General features: G+C 38.1%; 2 protein-coding genes across 4 annotated transcripts; one reads left to right on the top strand and one right to left on the bottom strand.

The window, feature by feature from the left end:
• Nucleotides 1-7,893: 7,893 nt before the first annotated feature.
• Nucleotides 7,894-9,378, top strand: LOC103978171 (WRKY transcription factor WRKY71). The gene is made up of 4 exons (XM_009393878.3): nucleotides 7,894-8,052; nucleotides 8,139-8,540; nucleotides 8,633-8,749; nucleotides 8,836-9,378. Exons 1-4 carry the CDS (start codon nucleotides 7,987-7,989, stop codon nucleotides 9,076-9,078), a joined length of 828 nt encoding a protein of 275 aa, XP_009392153.2. The 5' UTR covers nucleotides 7,894-7,986; the 3' UTR covers nucleotides 9,079-9,378.
• Nucleotides 9,379-10,105: 727 nt separating this feature from the next.
• On the bottom strand, nucleotides 10,106-22,299 carry LOC135622494 (formin-like protein 18). Of its 3 annotated transcripts, none has more exons than XM_065124403.1 (17): nucleotides 21,830-22,299; nucleotides 20,694-21,394; nucleotides 20,311-20,532; nucleotides 18,622-20,231; nucleotides 18,406-18,532; nucleotides 16,149-16,220; nucleotides 15,673-15,726; nucleotides 15,525-15,566; nucleotides 15,132-15,212; nucleotides 15,000-15,050; nucleotides 14,814-14,895; nucleotides 12,380-12,474; nucleotides 11,684-11,755; nucleotides 11,443-11,559; nucleotides 11,130-11,198; nucleotides 10,969-11,035; nucleotides 10,106-10,706 (listed from the first exon to the last, which is right to left on the bottom strand). In XM_065124403.1, exons 1-17 carry the CDS (start codon nucleotides 21,900-21,902, stop codon nucleotides 10,522-10,524), a joined length of 3,720 nt encoding a protein of 1,239 aa, XP_064980475.1. In that variant the 5' UTR covers nucleotides 21,903-22,299; the 3' UTR covers nucleotides 10,106-10,521. The 3 variants fall into 3 exon arrangements, with proteins under 3 accessions (XP_064980475.1, XP_064980483.1, XP_064980468.1); XM_065124411.1 differs by having other exon boundaries at nucleotides 15,673-15,771; nucleotides 20,694-21,345; XM_065124396.1 differs by having other exon boundaries at nucleotides 15,673-15,771; nucleotides 21,830-22,298.
• Nucleotides 22,300-23,377: the final 1,078 nt, after the last annotated feature.

The raw sequence follows: 23,377 nt of genomic DNA, 5'->3' as shown, positions 1-23,377 counted from the left end.
GAGGGAAGTTGAAAACTGTTTTCAACGATATTCCATAAATCCAAATTCATAGAAATCAAGAAATCTCTTATTTGAGTTTTCCAATAAGTGTAATCCAATCCGTTAAATAACGGTGGACGAGCAACCGATAAGCCCTCTTGAAAGCCATGAAGAGTCATTTCTCTTGGGTGTAAATCCGAAATGAGAAATACCGGGCTCTGATACCAATTGTTAGGATCAAGAGCACTAAGAGGGGGGGGGATTCGGGGTGTGAATTAGTGCAGCGGAAAACCTTCTACGATTAAAATAAACTGTGTTCATTCGATAAAAGTGATTTCAGTAAGAAAGCCAATTCGTAAATCACTTTAACTTTTGATTAAGCGAGATGTAGCAAAGATATAAATGTAGTTTGCAGTAATGGTTCAAATCAGATAGTAGGCGCAAACTGAAATATGATATTCGTACGAAAAAACTGATTTACGTCTAAATGCTGATTCGTAAATCACTTGATTAAGCGAGATACAGTTAAAGCAAGGATATAAAGGCAGTTTGCAGTTATGATAGAAATCAAAACGTAAACGCAAACTAAAATATGATGATCGTACGATAAAACTGATTTACGTCTAAACGCCGATTCGGAAAGTGCAAAGCTTGAAACCCAATCGTATATGCGCAGAAAGCAGTAAGCTTTTGAGGAGGTTTACAGTAAAGATAAGATACTCAAAGTAAATGCAAACCGAGATTTAGAGTGGTTCGGTAAATCTTGACCTACTCCACTTTTGGCTTCCTCCACCGACGAGGTCACCGACATCAACTAGAGGCCTTCCTTCAATAGGCGAAGGCCAACCACCCTTTTACATTTTCACTCCTTTTGACGGGCTTAGGAGACAACCCTTACAGAATTTCCTTTCCTCTCTTAACAGATTAGGACTTGGAAGAAAAGAGGAAGAAGAACTTTCAACTCATACAACACTTTTGAGCTCTAAAAATCACAAAGTAAAATCAGAATTTCGGTGGTTTTTGGGTGCCCTTTCAGTGCTGAAAGGGTGGGGTATTTATAGGCCCCAACCCAGTTTGAATTTGGAGCTCAAAACTGTCAATTCCCGGAATTCCGGGATCTGGCGGTTGCATCGCCTGACTGAGGCGGTTACACCGCCTGGCAGAGCTCGAAGACTGAGCCTCTGGGCGGTGCCACCTCCTGTCAGGGGCAGTTGCACCTCCTGCCAGAGCTCGAAGACCGAGCTCAGGCAGTGCCACCGCCTGATTGAGGCGGTTGCACCGCTCATCCAGAGCTCGGAGACCGAGCCCAGGCGGTGCCACCTCTTGTCAGGGGCGATTGCACCACCCAATTTCACTTGGAGACTAAGCCCAGGTGGTGCCATCGCCTGGCTGGGGCGGTTCAACCGCCTGGCAGAAATCAGGGTCCGAATGGGTTGATCCATTCGGCCCAATTTGGGTTTTTCAGGGGCCCAATTTCCCCAAGATTAAGTTAATGGGATCACCTCCTATTTCCAACTTAATTATTGTGCTAACTACGATATTTCCATAGACATTTACTGCAACTTTCTCCAGTGCGTCAATCGCTTCTTCCGGCGAGCTTCCGGCGAACTTCCGTCGATCATCCGATGAACCCTCGGTGATGCTCCTACGGACTTCCGGCAAACTCTTGGACTTGCGACGATCCACTTGGCGAGTTCCAACGAGCTTCTTTGGCAAGCTCATGGACTTCTCGGATTTGTTCCCGCAGAACCTCCGACGACTGTCCGAACTTCCGTCGAACTCTCGAACTCCCAACGTGATCATTGTCTTGACTCCGGCGCAACTCCTGCTGCATATCTTTCTTTCATCGTAGTTAATCCTGCACACTTAAAACAAGACTTCGATTGAGACAATTAATCCTAAGCAATTAACCAAGTTGTCCGGCATGTCATTGGTCCCTCGACGCTTCGTCCGATTCTTCGGCGTATCGTCCTCTCCTGCAGCCTATTGCCCAATCAGCCAGTTGACTCCGCAACTCCGATATCCTTGGCACAATACCCGCTCTTCTTGGCCCGATGCCCGAGTCCACGGCCCGAAGCCTTCTGTCGATATGTCGACCGATCCACCGGCCCGACATCCAATCTTCTGACATGTTCCTCCGGCACAACATGATTTTCCTGCTTTAATTGTCTCATCCTGATCGAAGCATCCTACGTCACTCAAAACACAGATTAAATCATAAACATATATCAAGTGGTTTTATCATCAAAATACGAGATTCAACATTTATGGGTTCTAGAAGATCTTCTAGGGACAAAGGGAAGAGGAGATTAGAAGAAAACTTTGATTCCACACTTTTTGATTTAAATCTACATACCCAAAAATTTGCTTCCATAGAATTTAGAAATGTTCATAAGGGAAAATACATTGACTTAGATGAACTAAGTGATTTAGAGTAAATTAAATGGTTTGCAAATCTAGATCTTCTCCCAATCCTATAATTAAGTGAACTTATCTACCGTAGACTTGTTAGGTTGTTTTATAACAATCTACATATAGATAAAGAAGAAAGGGTGTCTACCTATCTTCTGGGACATCATATATCTATCACGGATAGATCCCTTTGCGACATAATAGGCATCCTTATAAAAGATAGAGGTTGTTACTTTAGAGGACAATGGGATGATGAAACAGTTGGGACCACGTATGTTGATGCCTTAGGAATAATTTTCAGTAATCCCAACTTAATGGTACTTCCTAAAAGCTATGAACATCTATTACCATTAAACACCAAAATACTTTATCATATTCTAATTAGTATCATTCTCCCTAAACAATACCATTATGATGAAGTAAGTCAAATGGAACTAGGAACCATGGACTGGATTATGAAAGGATTTAACAATTGTTTTGGTTACCTTACCCAATAAAATATGATAGAAATATTTAAAAAGGACATGATGCTTCCATATGGTAATATAATCACTAGAATACTTAATGCCTACGATATTGCAATACCACCCGACGAAGAGGTTATAAAGCTAGATAGATTTAGCATCATAAATAAAAATCTACTTCATCGAATGAGATGTATATTTAGAAATGGTATGTGGGTTAGAATGCCTAGAAGAACCGATCCCCCTCAACCTGAACCAGAACTAGAAACACTAATCTTTAGGGGTAATCAATCTCTTCCAACTGGTCCATTTGAGGAATCATATCCAATTGAGCAAGCTCCTTCATCATCTATCAAAGACATAAAGATTCGGATGGATCGCTCGGCTCGAATATCGCCAAGATCAAATTCTATCTGAGCTACAGTAGATTTATCGATAATTTGACTCTTTGTTTAGGCATTTTTATTTTTCCACTACCTGAATGAGCATATGTATGTACTTAGAAAATGTAGACACAATTGCTTCTTGTCTTGTTGTAAAACTATATTGTTATAAACTCTTTATGCTACTCACCTTAATCACAATGCCACTCGCTTTCGGATTTTCCTTAATCACTTAAATTTAATGCTGAAAATTTTATACTAAGTTGATATGATTGAATAACATGTTTACTTTAAAAATAAAAATTTTGTGCCTTGGTACTATAAGTTTCCATGATGAGCATGTTATACTCTCATTGTGATTTTGATTCTTAATCTTTGAGTACCACAAACGCTAATAATTTTGCTTCATAATTATGATTGAAGAACCATAACAAAACCTTGTCTGAATGCATGAATTTGTTGAATTTGTTTTTTCGGACTATCTTAATTCTATTATTCAATCACTTAACGATGAAAATCTCATATGAATTTTACGTATATGCTTCAATAACATGTTGGAAATTATGTGTTTTTGATGCAAAAATTTTCATGATGATGAGCATGTTTTACCTCCATGATTGTGTTTAAAAAACTATGGCAAAACTTTGTTCAAATGCATGAATTTCATTTTTGGACTTTCTTGATCCTAACAATATTGTCTGAATACATGATTTTGTATTTCTCTTCTGGACTTAATGGAGCTTTCATGAGCCTAAATGATTTTATATCAATGTATTAAGTTTATTTCATATCAATACTCTATGATTTTTGACATATGAAAATACATCTCTCATGGATTTATCTTTGAATTTTTAATCGAGAAAGGGATTCGATGAAATGATTCGTTCATATGAATTCCTTCTTGATGAAGGAAGATTTCCTTTTGAGATGAACACTTGCAAAGATTTAATTCACATGTATATCTTGATCCTTGTAAAAACGAAGTATGATTTAATCTCTTATCATTTTTAACTTCATTCAAGTTAGTTCACAATGGCCTTCCTCCTTGTCATGAAAAGCTATCTCCATGTTATGTTTGCTTGAAAAATTTGTATGAATGGTATCTTATCACTTATTATTGAAAAATGATATAAATCTTTACCATACTTATTATTATGCTTGAAATATGCTTGAATCATTCTCCTTTTTGTTGATGATAAAGGGGGAGAAATATATGATAAATTAATGAGAAAATGAATTGCTATACACTTACCATACGATGAAGATTAAATATGTGGTAAATTAATAATAGAATGAATTGCTATGAATACCATATTTGTATTATGATTAGATATCAAGAGTTTACATTGTAATTTTATAGAATTGCTACAATGATATACTTATTTGAAATATAAGTCTTGAAAATGGATATCAAGCTTTCACATCATTTTCATATATATATATATATATATATATATATATATATATTGTAAACTTAAATTTAGACTTCGAAAGACGATATATATATTTTGGTTGTGTCTACGCTTACGTGCATGTGTGACGTGCGGTGTGTCCGCTTGCCGACCTGAATATATAAATGTGAACATGTGTGCTTATGTTTACATATGTGCATATTCATGTGTACATACACGTGTGTATGTACATGAATCACTGATTTTGACGGACCAATTTTGTCAATAGCCTTAGGAGTTCTTATTTTTAGATTTATTTTATACAAGGATGTGACATGGCGAAATTTCCAAGTGTGGATAGAGAGACTCAAGTCATTCAACTCAATGCAACTCTTTTTCAAGCTAAACAACTTGGAGTCCTGAATGAATATATCTATCCATTATAACTTTATTTTTTCTTCTTCTTATTATTTTTGTTTGACCAAGGCGTCACCTATTCTAGTTTTATTCAACAGGTCACTTCAATTTTAGGAAAGCCATAGAACAAGGGGTTTGATATGGTTTGTAGAGGAGCATGAACCCTAATAATTCTTGATGGAATAAAATCCTATTTAATTATCTTGTATTTTAATTTTTGAGATCATTGATCGCTGTTTTAGTTAATTGGCAGTGCTACGTGTACAATATACATAACGCAACTCAACTTTAAGTTTGATACTATTGGCATCCATCAAATATATTACTAATTAACGAGCAAAATTCATTATATAATAATATAATATTAAAACAAGGGTAAATGCTAAACATGATCTAATCTCTCATGACTCTACTAAATTGTGAGAGAATATTATTTATATTGACTAAATCAAAGATATTTTACCGATAAAAAATTTTACTACTGACTTCTTGCTTGATTGATGGCGCCCTCAAATTTGTTTTTGCCTAGCCATACTCTTTTTTTTTTTTTTTCATTTGGACGAAAATATCTTCAAACTTTTACTTAAATGACTTGATCACATATATTATTTTTTAAAAATAGTATTAATTATCATATAATTTTTTGAAATAAAAATATAATATTAATCAATTTAAAATCACGTCATAGTGTTTTTATGAAATTTTGAGTTGATTTAATAGAAGTCGATGAAATTACTCTCAAAATCGAATTAAATTACACTCTATAACAAAAATATTCCAAATAATCTTAAAAACATGTCATAGCAACATGTGAAAGTTGACTAAATTAATTACTCTAGTTACTATATGAAAATTTGAATTAGCTTAATAGGAATTAACTCAATTAAACTCAAAATTGAACTAAATTATATTCAAGTTATACTCGATTATGAAACCTATATTGGATTTGATTTGGAGTGTTTTTATCATAAAAAAAAATATCATCACGTAAAAACAAATACAAGGGCGTTATCCAATAAAAAAAATCAATAATAAAATGCCCCTCAAATGTTGATGTGATGTGCCCACACATACGATCCACGAGAGGCAACATCACAATGGAAACTTCTCTCGATGGATTCAGTCAATCTAAATAATATGACGTTAATCAATGAGATGGAAAATTTTCGAGCGATGCCAACGAGTGGATGTCGACTATTTGGACGAAAGTTGGGTGGTTCGATGTTGGATTCAGACGTCAATCAAAGAGCCTCCAATTTTGAACTCTCTCTCTCTCTCTCTCTCTCTCTCTCTCTCTCACGTAACATGCATGAATCTTTGTGTGGTTGTAGGCAACGATGAGTCAGATTCACTTGTTCAGTCAGATTCAGGACTGTTGGATTCTCAGACAAATTCATGTTCTTACTAATTATTTTATAAATATAAAAGAAAAAAAAGAGAAATTATTCAGTCATATATCATTTTACAAATTATTATTATTATTATTATTATTATTATTATTATTATTATTATTTTGGTCAAAATCTTTCCGCCACAAACACAGTCAAACCGGTTTCCATCATTTGCTTGCATCAACCATGTTTTCAGAGACTCCTCATTTTGCGGTCTATACACAATAAAATAAATTGTAGCACCAATTTGTGGAGCACTGGCCAAGTTTTCTAGAAAATTCTATATTATATACATATGTTAAGAAAATAAATTAGTAGATTTTTGTAGCATGCGTCCAATCAAGAAATTTAATGTGATGCGTGGGCCAAAATCACACGATCAGCAGCTTCACATGGTTATCGCAAGTCGTTGACTTTAAGGGCGCGTGCGAATCAAGTAGTCGAGGGTTACGATGGGCCCACATTGACCTTAACCCGACACGAGTTTGGAATCGACCGAAGTTTTGACCAGGAAATTGAGGGCGGCAGTGTGAACCCGGTGGCCGCCCCGGTCCACTCCGTCTCCATCCACGTGCGAGGAAGTTGACCTGATGTGGTGGATTTGTGCCGTTGATCGAGGATTTTTGTTCTATAGAATTTTGAATCGAAATCGAATCGTTTTCGGACAGATTCTAATTTCAGCTTCGATTCTAATTCTAATTCGAAACCATTTATTTTTAATATTATTATAATTTTTCAAATACCCCTCCAATTAATCGTAAGTTATTGGATGGAGTAAATCTATCATTTAGAGGGACATCTGATCATTTAGTTTTTTTTTTTTGTTCTTCTGGCAAATTTGGAATCGAAAAGAAATCATAGATTTCGATTAAGATTTTAGGAACAAAAATCAAACCGTCAAAATCTGATTTTAGTTCAATTCAAAATTATCGAACGGTCGACCCATTTCGATTGTGATTCTGGATCGATGCAAATCCAATTCAAACTGAACCGCGATGAGTCTACTTGTCTTCCCTTGCGACCACCCTTCACAGCCGCCGCCCACATTCCCAATATACTTTAAATCTAATCATCCTACCGAACATGATTTGATTAGCCATGCTTTGGACATCTAACACAAATGCCACCTTCCCGGAAGGTGCCCTGTGCTGCCTTTTGGCTTAAACAATGTCTTCTCATTCGGAGAATCTTAACAGAGAGGAAAAGGGCAGCATTGGACAAAGCAAGTCCACAAAGAACTAGTGTAAGAAGAGTCAAGCGGTCTTCGGTCTCCATTCTTTTCTCTCGTCCATTTTCTAGGGCTTTCATTAGCCTTGAATTGACCCACACCGAGACTTCTTCTTTTCCTTTGCTAAAAGCTATTAAATGACCAACCCAAGCCCATCTTCTCCGAGTCATTCATCCACCATGGTGACGACCGGGCTCTGACGTCTCCTGGATGATGTCAGTCTCGTCTCCTCCCTTTAATTCCATAGAGTTGATCTATATATACCTCACCTGTTCTTCTTGTAAGGCTTCGTAGGGATCTGTCTGTGATCCTCCTCGTATCATGGGATCGGCTTGGTTGGATCTCGACCTCAACGTTGGCTCGCTCCGATTCCCTGTCGATGCTCCGGTGAGTACACCTGTTCGACCTTAGACCAGCTAGATGATCTCGTTCCACTCTGTCGTTGCTTAGTATGTCGTTTCTGCGTGGTGTAGCAAGTGTTCCCCGTGGAATCCAAGCTTGTCGAGGATAAGATCTCGATGAGAGGAGGCGAAAGAAGTGATGCTCAAGTTGAAGGTCTCGAGGCGGAGCTGATTCGGGTGACGGAGGAGAACAAGAAACTCGATGAAACGCTGCGAATCATCACGGCGAAGTACACCTCGCTTTGGAACCAGCTGAATGATCTGACGACCACCACCTCCTCTTCCGAGGGGGCGTCTCCCTCTCCCACACCTGCAGGGAAGAGGAAGATCGAGAGCTCCGCAGGCCACACCGAGCCGGCTAACTGCAACGCGGAGTGCACGTCGGCCGAGGAGTCCTGCAAGCGAGTCAGACAGGATTGCAAACCCCCGGTCTGGAAGCTTCACGTTCGCACCAATCCATCTGATTCGAGTCTGGTGAGTTACTGAGTTCCACAGCCGTCTTCCTCGTGAGGATGTCTCGAGCGAACGTCTCACCCAAGTCTGTGCTTTGTTATGGTTCTCGAAAGGTCGTGAAAGATGGGTATCAATGGAGGAAGTATGGTCAGAAGGTGACAAGAGACAACCCCTCTCCAAGAGCTTACTTCCGGTGCTCCTTCGCGCCTGCCTGCCCGGTGAAGAAGAAGGTAAACCAAGCACCAAAACCCTAACCATCTTCTTCCCTATAAGCACTGCAAGAAGCTGATCAAGTGATGCTTACATTTGTCGTTAGGTGCAAAGAAGCGCGGAGGATCAATCCATCTTGGTGGCGACGTACGAAGGCGAGCACAATCACAGCCAGCCTTCTCAGGTCGGAGATCGCAGTGACATGGATTTCGGCAGGTCTTCGCATCCCAAGTCATCAGTGTCGGAGGAACTCCATCCAACTTTGGTGGAGCAGATGGCTCGGTTGTTGACCAAAAATCCAGCCTTCACAGCTGCTGTAGCTACTGCCATTTCCGGGATGATGCTTTAACCAAAATCCACCCCCAAAAGATGCCATGAATTCAAGGCTTCTTCTCTGTGACGCTTTCTTATAGGTAAAGGATAAATGATTTGAGCTCAGAATCTTATGATAAACAAAATAATTTGAGATCTCTCGTGCCCTAAGCGAGAATCATACCACTAGATCATATCGTTTCTTCCTACGAAAAGAGTTGGGCAGATCACTTGTGCATTACCATGAAGCTTTCCTTTTCACTGTATAATTATTCTCGCCTTCGCTTAAACAATTAAGAGAGAAAATTGTAAATCAAGAGGTTTATTTTGATCCAAATGTCGAATATCTTACTCTGTTTTCGTTTGCGAAATATAAGAAGGAAAAAAAAATTCAGATAAAGAGAACAGTCGGAAGAATCACATTGTGTGTGTTATTTTATCAAATAAATATATAATTCAAATGAAAGGGAACGGAATCATTTTTGAGAATTTTTTTTTCTTTTTCCCATAAATTGCCTAGATGGAAGTGCATGAATCAGTCCAAATAATGTAGGGAATTCCATGAAAGATTCAGGTTTTTCCTCGAGTCAACCGCGGCGGCGGATCCGGAGAAGGTCAAAATCACGTGCGGTGGAATGCGCCTGGTTGTTGGCGGCTCACGGTCAACGATTCTTTCCCCCGTCCTCGCCTGATTCTCGAGTTACGACTTAAGACTCGACTCAAGGTCATGCGACGTGCTTCGACATGCGGCGGGATTCATAATCAACACCCGATCAAAAACTGACACACGGACAATCCGTCGTAACTCTTACCTACTTGTCAAACACGTCACCGCCACATCAGCCACTTGATCAAACACTTGTTATGTGTTTAAGAAATAAGAATACTGCTAAAATCCTTACTATAAAATGACATACATTTAATTCACGGAATCTGTGTGACAAGTTTGGCATCAAACCCACCACACTGTTCCATGTCAAATTCATCAGAAAAGAGAAAAAAATGATTGATTGAAGAGTTTTAAAGCAGTGAGAGATACAAGACAATGCGCGGAGCAATGGCTCACAAAGGCTAAATGACTGTGTCCTCGCAGCTATTACATCAAGCTAAATATCTCTTTGATATCGTCGTTTACAGGGACGAGAAACACTATACAAGAATCGGTTGGTAACAAACGAAAACCTATATTTGGATCGGTCATCTGTACATACATTTCCAAATTGCTTCTTTTTCTTCAAGCCAAGCTGCACCGGAAGATACAGAACAAGAACTTAATGTATCATAGTTTGGAAGAGATGAACATGCACAATGATGCTAAAAGGTGGTAAACAAATCTACAATTTTCGCAACGACGATAGCTTCTTCTCACAACTTCTTGCTCTCGAATTATTCGTATCGACCCGAGATGTTTCCCTTTGTTGTATTCTAATGTTATATCAAGAACGATCCTTGCATGTGAAAGAGAAGAATTCTTGCCAGTCTATGTGGTGTTGGCACTACCGGTCGTGGATGGTATGTTCTGTGGCGCGTTCTTTGAACTGTTGATCTTCAACTTTTCATTTTCTGCTTCTTTCTGCGCCTTTTTCTTCTCCATCTCCAGTTGTTTGCAGTTCTCTTCGTGGGCGCGCACGAACATTTTGACGAAGTTGAGGAGTGTTGAGACAACTGTAAAATGAAGAGAAGAAATCACGTGTTATATATGAAGATATGTACCAAAGCTGTCTGGCTGACCAATAATAATATACGGCTAATATGCTGCGGGCAAGCAAGCATGTTCATGCAACAGCAGCAAGTGATACCGTATGTATAGGTATATTTCGAAACAACATGAAACAGTAAGGTAATTTATTTATCGAAACTTGCTTGGGTACTCGAAGATAAACTCGATGAACGCGAGAAGAAATTTCTTGGTTGGAATGAGATATACCTTGTTCGAATGGACACCGTATCGGATCTTCTCCGAAATAAAGGGCTAATGCATCAGCATTTCTACCCTGTAGGTCAGATTCAAAAACAATGTCAGAAAACAAATTATAACAGGCACTAACAGATTCCAAAATCATTCGCAGCAGTAACATCAAAGCATACCACATTGGAATAAAGTGAAGTTAGAGATCGAACTTCAGCTTCGGCAACACCAAGAAACTCCTCCAGGGTCTGACAAATGTAGTTTCAGTAAGAGGGGTGGACTAAAAAAGACACAGGAGAGTTTTGCATTCTTTGTCCAGAGTTCCATATTGCATCAAAGATCCTACTTATGGATTCAGTAGCAACCAGAAAGATTGAACATAACTATTTCAGGCAAAAGGATACTTCCTAGTGGCTAAATCGCAATGGTGGCAGTAAAGAGTTCAGGGGTTTAAGTCCTGTTGTGAGCATTAGTATGAATATGACTCAATACCTTACAGAAAATTTGTGATACAGGACCATCATTTTCTGATGCTGTCAATTCCTGTTCAACCTTCTCAAGGCCTTTGTTTATTGCTTGCATTTCTTCTGCCAGAAATTTCAGTTGCATCTGTAGAAAATAATTACTTCATTGAGTTAGATTTTGAACTTGTGATAAAAAAAAAAAATTAAGTGAAGAATTTTAAAAGTCCAGGAAGAAAATCAAGCTAACAAGGAAAATTTCATTAACTTACCTTAGCTGCAAGTTCCAAGCTAACAAGATGCTTGGGAAAATCAAGAAGTTCAGGAAGTTTGTCTGCAAGAACCTGCAGGTTGATAAGGAAGAAAAGAAAGGTTTGGATAACAAAATGAGTTTTGATTAATAATTTTAGACTTAGCAACAAAAAAGTAGACAAACGAAGGAGAAGCAAGTAGAAACTCATTCATGATATGCAAATGATACGTCCAGTTTTATAATGGAAGATCACATAAAGAAGCTAAATGTTCTATTTTATCATGAAAAAGGGAAACCAGAGCCCAAAAGAAAAAAAAGGGAAAAAAACAGATGGAAAGCTGAATTTCCAAAATATTTTCCATTATATTTTACTGAACTAGGAACCGAAAGTCAGGCTTTTCGATAAAAGATAAATCATGGCCTCTTGTCGTTGATTAAATTGACTGTATTTATAGTGAAAACCTAAGAACCACATGCCCATGACTATATAATGAAGTATAAAATCTTATTTTACTGCAACATTTTACGACCAAAGTACATATAATTAAACTGATTTTTATATACATAGACAAACTTGGATGAAATAACGAGAATTTCTTAAACTTCGTCAAAAGAAATTTTGTCAACGATCTTAAACCATATCGATCCCAGTCAAACTGATATATAAGCTATCTTTTGTGGAAGAAATAAAACCTCGTTTCTGATAATAAGCTACCTTGCACAAATAATGCATGAGAGTCATCCTGTTGTTGCGCGCACGTGTGTCAGTAAGTTTGAGAAGGCTATCCAACCTAAATCCAACGGCAGAACCTGCAAACATAGGGTAACATATACAGCAAACATGTGAAGTATCACATAATATGCATGAACAAAAACATCTTAGATGGAAACATAAAAAGCTTGTTTTGGTAGAGAAAATTAAATAGCTCACATCTGAAGCATCAGATGGTGTCTAATTAATTTTTTATTAAAGTAACTGAAGCAAGAAGTAAAAACATATATCAAAACAAACTCAAAATTGAGAATAATATTAAGGAATTTGGAGCATTCGGATATTATTTTTAGTCTTCAAAACTATGAATTAAAATACTTATAAAAAAATATCTAAAGCATGCAACATAATGATCAAGTCAATGGAACTAAAACCCAAAGGCTTCTGGAGTAACAGATATGTCCTTACATCAGTATCTCATCATATCCTGTAAGATAGGACTCTATGGCCACTGCAATTGTCCCGTCTTATTCTCCAATCCTCTAATTTAAAACTATATATCAGACCTTAACTATCAAACAGCAGATTCCAACATCCAAGGAGAGGTTTTCACAGAGCAGCTTAGATTGCATTTCTAACAGGCAGTAATGAAGATAACTGAATGTTATCAAGCTGGTACCCCATCCCAAGCTTCTCTAGTGAAGTGCCAGTGCAGAATCCCATGATCTGCACATAGCCGTCAGGAACAGTTGGGTTCTAGGCGACTTTCAAAAATCCATCAACCAAAAATATATTGTCTAAATACTGTGTAGGAAGAAGCTATGACAACATATATTCCAAAATAGATGTGTAAATTCACATATAAGATATGTTTGTGGATATAGCTTTACTATTACAGTCACCTATGAACATAATAGCCATAACAAAATTCTTGTGAAAATTCAGTCTTAAGAACTGAAATCAGTGGAGTGATGGTATATATTGTGGCCAAGGAAAACCAAAGCAGAAAGTGGAAAGTAAATTAAAAAAGGATATATGGACACAACAAAATACAGAAAGGCATATGGGAACATAAGCAAATCAAATACCAATAGCTTCCACAGAAATCCGTGTCTTTTGTCCATGCTATAGAGAAACTTCTTTGGTTTACACAACACTTCTAGACCAACCGTTGTTGTCTAAGAAAATTCAAATTCATGTCTATGATGTTTTTAAGGAGCCATTTCATTTCATGACAAAATTCTTGTGATCTAGTACCTTGTATCATTTTATTCCAAAAGCATATACAACTCTCGGAGATAACTGATATCAGACAGTTGTATGAAAATCAAGATAAAATAAGGTGGCTAATGAACATAACAAATCAATTCTAGAACAGTATTGCTTTGCCCAGTCCATGATCTCCACGGTGGTCTCTTCAGTTTGAGATAGCTTACAAAATTTAATAGCATATGAAGATGACATCAACTGTCATCAACCACAACAATGTCTACATCTTCTCGCAACCTGAATTTCACCTTTGTACATATTCTGATGCTAACAGTGGTTTAGAGGAAATCAAGAACCACCATTTTCTGCCTCATTGAGCACATATTGGTATAAAATTATCAGATGAAAATGTAGCTTCTGCACATAGTTTTCACAAAAACCAATATACCAAATCAAATCAAATAGATTACGTGAATGCATGTTTGTAATTGAGATTATTCCTCTTGATAAAAAGGATATATTTGGTACACGAGACTCTCCCCCAATGCAAAGTTTAGAGAGGGTCAATATATTCAGTCTTACGTTGGTACATTGTTCTTACAATCCAATTATCTCATAATGTTTATAATTGGGATTCTTATTCTTGATATATAATGAAAAATAATTATCTCATTAAAATTGTTCTTACAATCCAATCAAATAACGCTTCCTTACATCATAGTCCTTAATCTAGTTAAGAGAGAATCGACCAATTGTTACCATACCAATTCATATTCATTGGGCTGATATTACCTAAGTTTTCTTGTAGTTCGAAATTATAGTCCAACAAAGTTTCCTGGTAAATAATCTTGGGAAAATAAATATGAACCAATTTATGTTTTACAGTTAGGAAAGGAATGAACGAGTAGCCAAGTATGTACTTACGAAAAGAGGTAACCAAGGATGTGTGTGCTACCTTCTTCAACTTTTACTGAATTTAAAATCATCTAGATTATGTGATATATAGCTCTAGGGTAATCAGATGGAAATCTGTATTTTCTTTATATAATGTGCTTAGATTTAGTATCCTACAGAAGATGCAAGGTCAAGACTATCAGCATGCAAGGACAACGTTGCTTCACAAGATAGGTATTAAGTGAAACATCATGTGTTTCTGAACATGAAATGATCAATTGTATAATAAGAGCAAAGATGATGTAAAAATCCACAATGTGTAATTTTGACTCACCCCTGGCAGTTCCCTGGTTTAATGCATTTCCCAAAGAAAGAATGGTCTTCATAATTCTTTTCAATTTAACAGAACTTCTGATCTGAGAATGGAAGAGATATATAGTAAGCTATGGAATCTCAGAACCAGCTAGTTCACTGCCAAGATAGTCAAACTGCAAACTGAAAAAGGCAAAAAATGGACTACCTCTTCTGCAGCAGAGTTGACAATGTTCAGGCTAGCTTTGAGGTCAGCAACCTAGTAGAGAAAATATGAAGAAAAATAATTCCAAGAAACATCCTCAAATACATCCAAAGGAAAAACATGAGATTATCCAACCTGTGATTGGAATTGGATTTTAAATGAGAACACTCTTAGCTTGGATTCCACCCGTGGTACTTTCATCAGCTCCAAGAAATACTGGTTAAAATCAGGGGAAAGACAAACAAACAAACAGTATATATCAGAGATTGTTTTAGGTGCCAATCACAATTCAATTCCTAATCTCAACCATAATATTTAAGCAAAAGATTAAATATTTCTTTAAATCGATCTTCTGAATGTTGATGTAACAGAAAAAGAACTTGATTTAGAAGAAATTTGCAAACGACAAACAAAAATTCCTGATGATTGTTGCACCAAGACTACTAATTTTCGTGGAGGATCTGTGTCAACTTGATCTATCTTCTACTTCAAAAAATTGCAGCAAAGAATCAAATTGAACTTGTTTACCTGCTCACATTTCCCTAAGTTTTCTTTATCTCCATTGTATCCCTAATAATTACAGGAAAAAAACAAGTTGAAGCATAAGAAGCAAAGAAATGGGAAAATATATTGCCAAGGGAAAATAAAAAAAAGAAGCAAAATAACATATAACAACCTTGAGTAGTTCCATTTCCTCCTTTGTTGGGCAAAACTTAATGAGGTTATCAACCTGATCAACATCTAAAATGGAATCGTCAAGGGTAAGAACTGAACTCTGTGAACAAAATCAAAAAGCAATCAGGACCATACTTAATGCCATAACCCAGGATCAAGAAACTAATGAAGAAATGTTTAGCGAATATTCATCATCTAGGAAATTACTACCTATATATATAAGCCATTAAAAAGTTAATTCAAAACTTACCTAGTTAGGATTTAGTCCCATTAAAAGAAAAAAAATGCTGCTTAACATAAACTTGTCTCATCTAGACAAGTGACTGAAAATTTGTCAAAAATAAAACAAGAGGATGAAAAATCAATCTACACTTTTATATGACAAAAATACATCAAAAGTAAATGTTCAAGAAGAAGGTAAGCTTCAAATTTTGAAGAAACAGCTGCTATGAAACTAACCAGAAGTCATCTGCTTACCAGTAAATCATTTAGTGGCATCTTAACCTTTGTAAGCATGATTTCGCAATTATTAGCTCGTCTAAGATCAATCTGCAAGTGCAAGTAATGTAAATAAATTATGAGACATGTTTGAGCTTGTATATGATCACATTAAAAGCACGTATATGCCCTCATATTATATTTTTGCCATCAAAGTTATTTTAGTTTGTTCAATGGCTCTTTTTTCATTTCAAAATGTTCAAATTTAAAATTTTCTGTTTTATCCTCTCATATGAAGATTTATATCCACAACAAATTAGTTACAACAATTGAATTTAGTTAAGAAGGAAACCAATGAATCCTTAACTAAAAGAACAAATCATATATATACACAAAATAGGCCACTGATATTCCTAGAGAAGCGCATTTGTGATACTCCACCCCTATGTAAGAGAAATTTTGACTTGGTTTATAAGACTAAATGAATATGCTATCATAGTCTATGGCCTAGATATTCTGGGCCAAGTGGTTCATGCCTATCAAGTTAATGGGTCAAATAGCCAATACGGCTAGGAGTGAATATTTATCTTCTCTTGAGTTCCATGTTGATCCACAAATCCTGATTACTTTATTTCAACATATTTAACAATGATGTGCTGAACTATGTAGAAGGAACAATTGTTGATCTCAAGTACTCTTAAAGATCACTACTTTGCTGATTTCTGGAGAGCCTGCAAATGGCTTCTCTAGGAAACTAAAGTTGGTTTCTTGAGAAGAGGTTTTCTTCATTTAAAAGAACTCAACCCTTACTAAAATACTTGATGTTGAATTTGCTAGCAATCTCATCTCTTATGCATAATAAAATCTTTATCCTCTTCTTGCAAATATTTTTTAAAGCATTTGCATACAATGATTGAAAATGATGCCAAAAGTACCAAATTTCATTTTCTACATAATCCAAAAAAAGATATCAAAAACACTTTGATACAAGATCTAATGAGAGTATTATTTTTAGTAGACTGTATCCAACCCCACATATAGCCATAGTAACCAACAAAAATGGAAACAAAAGGACAGCTCACTTTGCCAAATTTGAAATGTGAAGGCCACTCAAACTTACAGGCAGATGAAAAATAAGAACTTCATGTGGAAAACAAAAGAATACACTAGAATCACCATTAGGATCTTTGTTTTGATGCATTCACCAAACTATCATATGGAGGGGTATGTTGTGTTGCTTTAACAATCACCATCACCACCCTAAAAATATTCTTAAAGATACAACACTTTTGACTTCTTCAGGATTAAGAAAGCAGGCAACTATGATTTCAAACTTTCCATAGAGTCTCATTAGGGGCTTGGGTTTTCAATCCTCGCAATCTCTAAACAATTTTGCCTCCAGAATTCACCATGTTTTCTCTCTGTTAGAGACTGAGAATCCTAGGTGTTGACTCTAATCATAATCTGAGTATTGTTCATCATCTTTCTGCAGACTGACATTTGGAGCAAGCTGGCTAGAAAGATAAGTTGAGCCGTCTAAAATAATAGAACCTGGCATTTAGGAACATGTGTTGGTCCATACAAATGAATGTTTTCTAACAATCATGCAACAATTTGAAAATTTTATTCTCTTCATTTAGATCACTTGGATCAAATGCAGGCCCTAGTCTTCTTCAGAGCTTTAGCCTTCCTTCCAGTACTATGAAGAGAATTGTTAACACAAGTACACTATGAATAACTTGTCTAAGTTTGTCTTTCTTCTTCTGGGTGTCAAATGTCCAAATTCTAACTAATCCTTTGGAATTTTTAAGTCTGCTTTCGATTCTATATTTTACAAACCGTAGTCAAATGAAAGATGGAAGGGAACAAAATCATCTTAATTCCTGTGAGTTGATCCTTTCAATATACAGTATGTGCAGAAAATTAAGCTTATGAGAGACACCAATTCTAGAGCTGTGAATTAATTTAAGTTGTCATATGTAGAATAACCAAAATTATGGACATACCCATTTCCCCAAGCTGTTAATGTAGGCATATTATGTATTAGTGGTTCTTGTGATAATTCACAGAAATAATTAAATATCCTAACATCATGAACTACAATAGTTTCTCATGGAAAGGTTAGTTAATGTTAATGAGATTGAAACTCCATAAAGAAAGAAACAAAATGACTGGATGACTCATGCATCGGATTAACAAGAAAAGCTAAGGCTATCAGATAAACTGTGACTAGCAGATGGCTATATAACAGTAAAATCTACATATTTTTCTCTCTGAACTTACAAGAAATCTTTACCAGATGAACTTTGTCAGATTTTGGACCCATGGAACCACTGGATTTGGAACCTAAACGCCGAAGTTCAGAATTTGGAACTGCAGCTGAAAAGAGACTCTCAAGCTCAGACATGTCGAACTCTGGCGCCCTAGCACAAAAAAAAAAAAAAGCAAAAATGTAAGACAAATTTTTTGAGAAGGTAAAAACTTCACAAAGTAAAAATGGATGGTCAAATACTTCAAGCATTCATCACAATTTTGTGACTCCGCCCATAGGCTTCCTTGCACTGCTCTTGTTACTTTGATCCAATGCAATGGCTTCAAATTAGCCTTTCTAGATAATGCTTGTGCAGTCTGCATTCCCCTGTAATTTGAAGTTGGCGCCAAGATGCGTCCTTTCCCACCTGGTGGAGCATTCATGCCATTTGGGGGTGGCGGAGGTATTACCTCAGAGTTGGTTTTCTTACCTCCAGATGATTTAGGAGCAGTAAGGCTCCCCAAGGAACTTGAAGGTGCAGGAGGAGGTGGTACAGGTGGGGCAGATGATGATTTGGTAGAATGTTGTGATGAAATATTAGGTGGTGGAGGTGGAGGTGGTGCTGAGCTTGCAGCTGCAGGACCAGGCAGCGGGGGTGGGGGTGGAGGAACACCTGCTCCTTCAGTTGCATTTCTCACAGGCATTAAGTTACTTTGGGGACTCGGGGACGCCATCAAGGGTGGTGGAGGAGGTTTAGGTACTGACTTGCCTGCCATGTTGCTTGAGACTACCTGATGTGCAACTGGAGCAGAAGCAGGTTTTTCCAAGCCAGCAGAGACAGAGGCGGATGATGTTCCTTCAACGGGAGGAGGAGGAGGAGGAGGAGGAGGATGTGAAGTTGGTTTATCATTAGCCTGTGAAGAAGTTCCATGATGAGAAGGTAGGGGAGGCACGAAAGTATGTGGTGTTGGAGTTGAAAGCTCTGGAGCAGGTGATGGGGGAACTTCTGGAATCGAGCTTTCAGTTGTCAAAGATGGAACTTCCGCTACTGCTGTTGGTTTGAGAGTTGTTTCAGCATCACTTTCAGCAGCAGCAGCAGGAGGGAGAGGGGACAGAGGAGGAGAAGGAGATGCATGTGAAGTATCTTTTATGTGACTTGCTGAAGATGTCAATAGCTGTTCTGACGACTGCAATTGTGATAATTCCGAAGAAATATTGGATCCAGAAGCTGAACTGGTTGGAAGAGGTGAAGCTAACATTGTTGTCTGAGTTACTTCAGAGCTTTCAAATGCAACATGGTCATGAAGCGGAGTTATGACTCCAAGAGATGAAGGTGAACTATGATATCTAGAAACAGTTGCATCAGAGCCCGGCACTTGCGGAGAATCAGAAGAAAAGGCAGGAGTCGATGGAGATGCTGGAATTTGTTCTATCCGAGAAGGGCATTGTGCTGACATCTGCGGACCATCCAGTTCGACATTTTGGCTTTCCGTAATCGAATCAGAACCCTCATCAAGTGGAGCAGACTGCTCCTTGGGAGAAGAAAGTAACGATTTCTTGTTTCCATCATCATCGGTTTCTCCCAACTGGAGTTCCTCACGAAGCACATCATAGCTCGTCCTTTTCAGCTTAACATCAGCGTCGAACTTTTGCGGAGACATTGCGTCCAACTTCTCTTGCAAGTTCTTGGACGAAGATATCTGCTGAAGAACTTTCGTGGCAGCATCCACATTTGTTTCCAGCCAATCCCAATTGTTGAACAGTTCTTGCACTTTGGCAAATGCTTCAATTGGAAGGCCATCTTTTTCCTCACCACTCGTCAATTCTGAAGATATAAGTGGATCAGCCGCATCCATCTCTGAAAGAAGAACCTTTTCACCGAAAACTAAAGTCAGCATCAGTACAAATCTGGTTCTTCCGATTCATCGAAGAACAGGGCAAAGAACATACCTCGACCCTGAAATCTTTAGGAAACCGATCTTTGGCGTCCCACAAGATGTCAATGGCATCACGATCTAGCATCAAAATGTTAGACCTGATGAAGGCTGTATTGAACATGACCCTGAACATCATCACTTCCCGGATTAGATCTTCATCCAAGCTGATGCACTCAAGTACGATATCTCCTTGAATATGGCAATGAATGTCGATCTTGACTAGTTCACAGTCTTCCTGCAATTTGTGAACAGAAGCACATGGCATTACACTCCATAACATTGTATCACTCGATTGGAAAAAAAGGTCTGCATTCACCACATTCTAAGCTTTCCAGAGAAACATTCATTTCGATTTTTAAGAGAAGATTACATTTAGAGAGGAAAAAGATCATTTACCTGTTTGAAAAACCGAACCAGTTTGCTTTTCTTTGGTGTTGAGAATAGAACTTTCGGAGTCTGATCAGAAGCAATGAAGGGATCCTGGCCATAAATTCGAAATATTGGCCTGCATCCACCTGTTGCATTGAGGTCAGGAATGAACCTAAGGATTATACAGTCCAAAGTAAGAGCTCGATCAAGCGGAGGCCATTCCATGGCCACATTTCTCCTTGATATATAATGCAGGTATCTCAGTTGGGAAGGCAGCGGATTCAGCGGCGACAGCAGCTGCAAGAGCTCACGGGGGGCCTGCTTGTAGATCATGTCCAGTGTCCTCTGCTCGCCTGTGTACTGCTTGTGGTATACCAGAAGCGCCGCCAACATGAAAGCTAGGACCGGCCATCCTCCTCGATCGCAGTGCATCAGCAAGAGGTTCTGCTGACCCAACGAGAGCCAGCTCTCGCCTGACCTCAAGAAATGGTGGATCATTTCCATTGTGAGCAGCGGGCATCCTTCATACTGCCGTGGGTAGTCCATCACAAGCATGTCATACTCTGACAAGACGCTAGAAATCTGGCTTTGGCTCTCCCCCTCTCGGAAGTTGAACACCATGAAGGAGGCATCAGGGTACTGTTCGTGGAGCTGTGACACAATGCCTCCCATGTACACCCTGTATTCTTTTTCTTCCAAGATATCAGTCGTGAAACAGCAATCGAACACTGCAACCATTTTATAGAAGCTGAATCATGCAAACTGGAAACTAAATCCTCTATTTCATCGAGGCATTCAGATCTATAGGTTTTTCCATAGAAACTATTAAATCTATTTCATCGAGCAGATGGCTATTGGATCTTTCTACCACATGTTATAGTAACCACCCCGATCAAAATTTAGGCAAAACGAAGCGCAGATGAACGATTAGCTATAAGTGGGCGGATTCAAGCCCATTGCAGTTATGCATTTGGTGCAAACGGGTGCACCTCCCGATTAGTATTTGACGAATAATTACAAGTACGAAAAAAGTTCGATATTTGATCTCGAAGCGCCAAATCGCAGGAAAATCACACAAACTAACATAAAAAAAGTCCAGAAAAATCACTCGATTTCTCAGCGTTATTGAAGAAAAGAAGGGTTTGGAGAGATCAGAAGCATACCATAGACTCTTTCGGAAATCTCCAGAAGCCCATCGGGTGGCTTGCGGTAAAAGAACTTGCGAAACATCGCCATCGTCAAGATCCAGACGAATCAAACAAAAACGCCAACGCAATTAACCAGGCGGGCAAAATCAAGAAACCTTACGAGGAAGGGTCTCGGAAACATTGGAACGACCGGGGGAAAGGAGGAAAGGCGCATGAAAGCCCTCTCTTCCGAGCTGATATTGTGTGGATTCGAGAACAGACCATGGATTTCGTTGCAACATTAAGGAATCGCATGCGCTTCTTCTTCCATGTTCCTCTTATTGTGATCCCTCCTCGTGGCGGAGACGGAGGAAACAGGAGAAGACGGTCTTTTGCGACTGATCAGCGTCTAAAAATCACATTTTAAGAGAAAGAATGCGTTGTTAGACTAAAAAGAATGGGGAAGATGGTGAGATCTAGGATTCAGCAAACCGCCTCCTATGTCCCTTTCTTTTGCCTTGGCTCGAGGACGACGTGTGGAATTCTTCCTGCTTGCTCTCATGCTGACGATATTTGCACGCCCTATTTTTCGTCTCCACCCTTTTTTTTTCTCTTTTTTTATTGGCTTTCACCGTTAAATATAAAAGATAATTATTTTTCGTGTGTTGTATACTCGTATTTATATCACGAGAAAGGCTTTGATCAAATAATCATATGTATTTTGAGTGCCACAAAGGAAAAACTGTGGTTTTCTGAACAATTGAACCTATTCTTCCATGATATAATGTCAAATAAGCTTGAAATTTTATAAAATAGAATATCAACATCTAAATATCGATATTAATAATCAAAATATCAATAGATAAACTTAATTTTTGGGGATTGGGAGATCAAGTGCATAAGTATACACGTACACGTGGAACTGTGTTGTCGACACGTGATAAAAACGGGGGTGGGTTTAGAAACCGTCTGTATTCGTTGCCTTCGCGAGGGAGTGAACTGACCTGGTCGTTACGGCACGTGTGCCGCTCGTGCGGCGACAGAAGTGGCCCCCTCCTAAGATTAATTCTACTAATATGCGAACAGTGTCCATAGGTGGTAGCACCAAAGGTGCTTATAGAAAAATATGAGGACAACATCACATGCATAGTAGAATAATATTAAAATAAAATTTTTAATTTTCTATTCGTCCTCGTGTAAAGATTGGTGCGTAAAATCCACAAAACTTAAAATTGCATATGTGAAAGATTGTGTTACCTAAGGAGTCGTATATCCCAAAATCCCTATAGATCTCTAGAAGAGGGTGAAGAAGGTCAAACGTCCTCTTCTTTAGTGGTGATCCACACATCAGGGCTACGACAATGCTCCTCAAAACCCTAAGCCTGATATCTAAGGAGGAGAAGGGGAGGAGAATAGGAGAGGTAACCCAAAAAAGGCTCTAGCCTTTGAACCATTGGTTTTCTTCTATTTATAGAGGTCCCCTATCAACATAACCATAATGGATTCAGTCCTATTCGGTATTGGATCTCCATCCAACTACCCAAGCCTCTTAGATTATTTGATCTCTATCTAATAATCTCTCAT

The sequence above is a fragment of the Musa acuminata genome, chromosome BXJ1-3 (genome assembly GCF_036884655.1).
Source record: "Musa acuminata AAA Group cultivar baxijiao chromosome BXJ1-3, Cavendish_Baxijiao_AAA, whole genome shotgun sequence".
NCBI classification, from domain to species: domain Eukaryota; kingdom Viridiplantae; phylum Streptophyta; class Magnoliopsida; order Zingiberales; family Musaceae; genus Musa; species Musa acuminata.
This window is presented reverse-complemented; position numbering and strand designations above follow the sequence as displayed.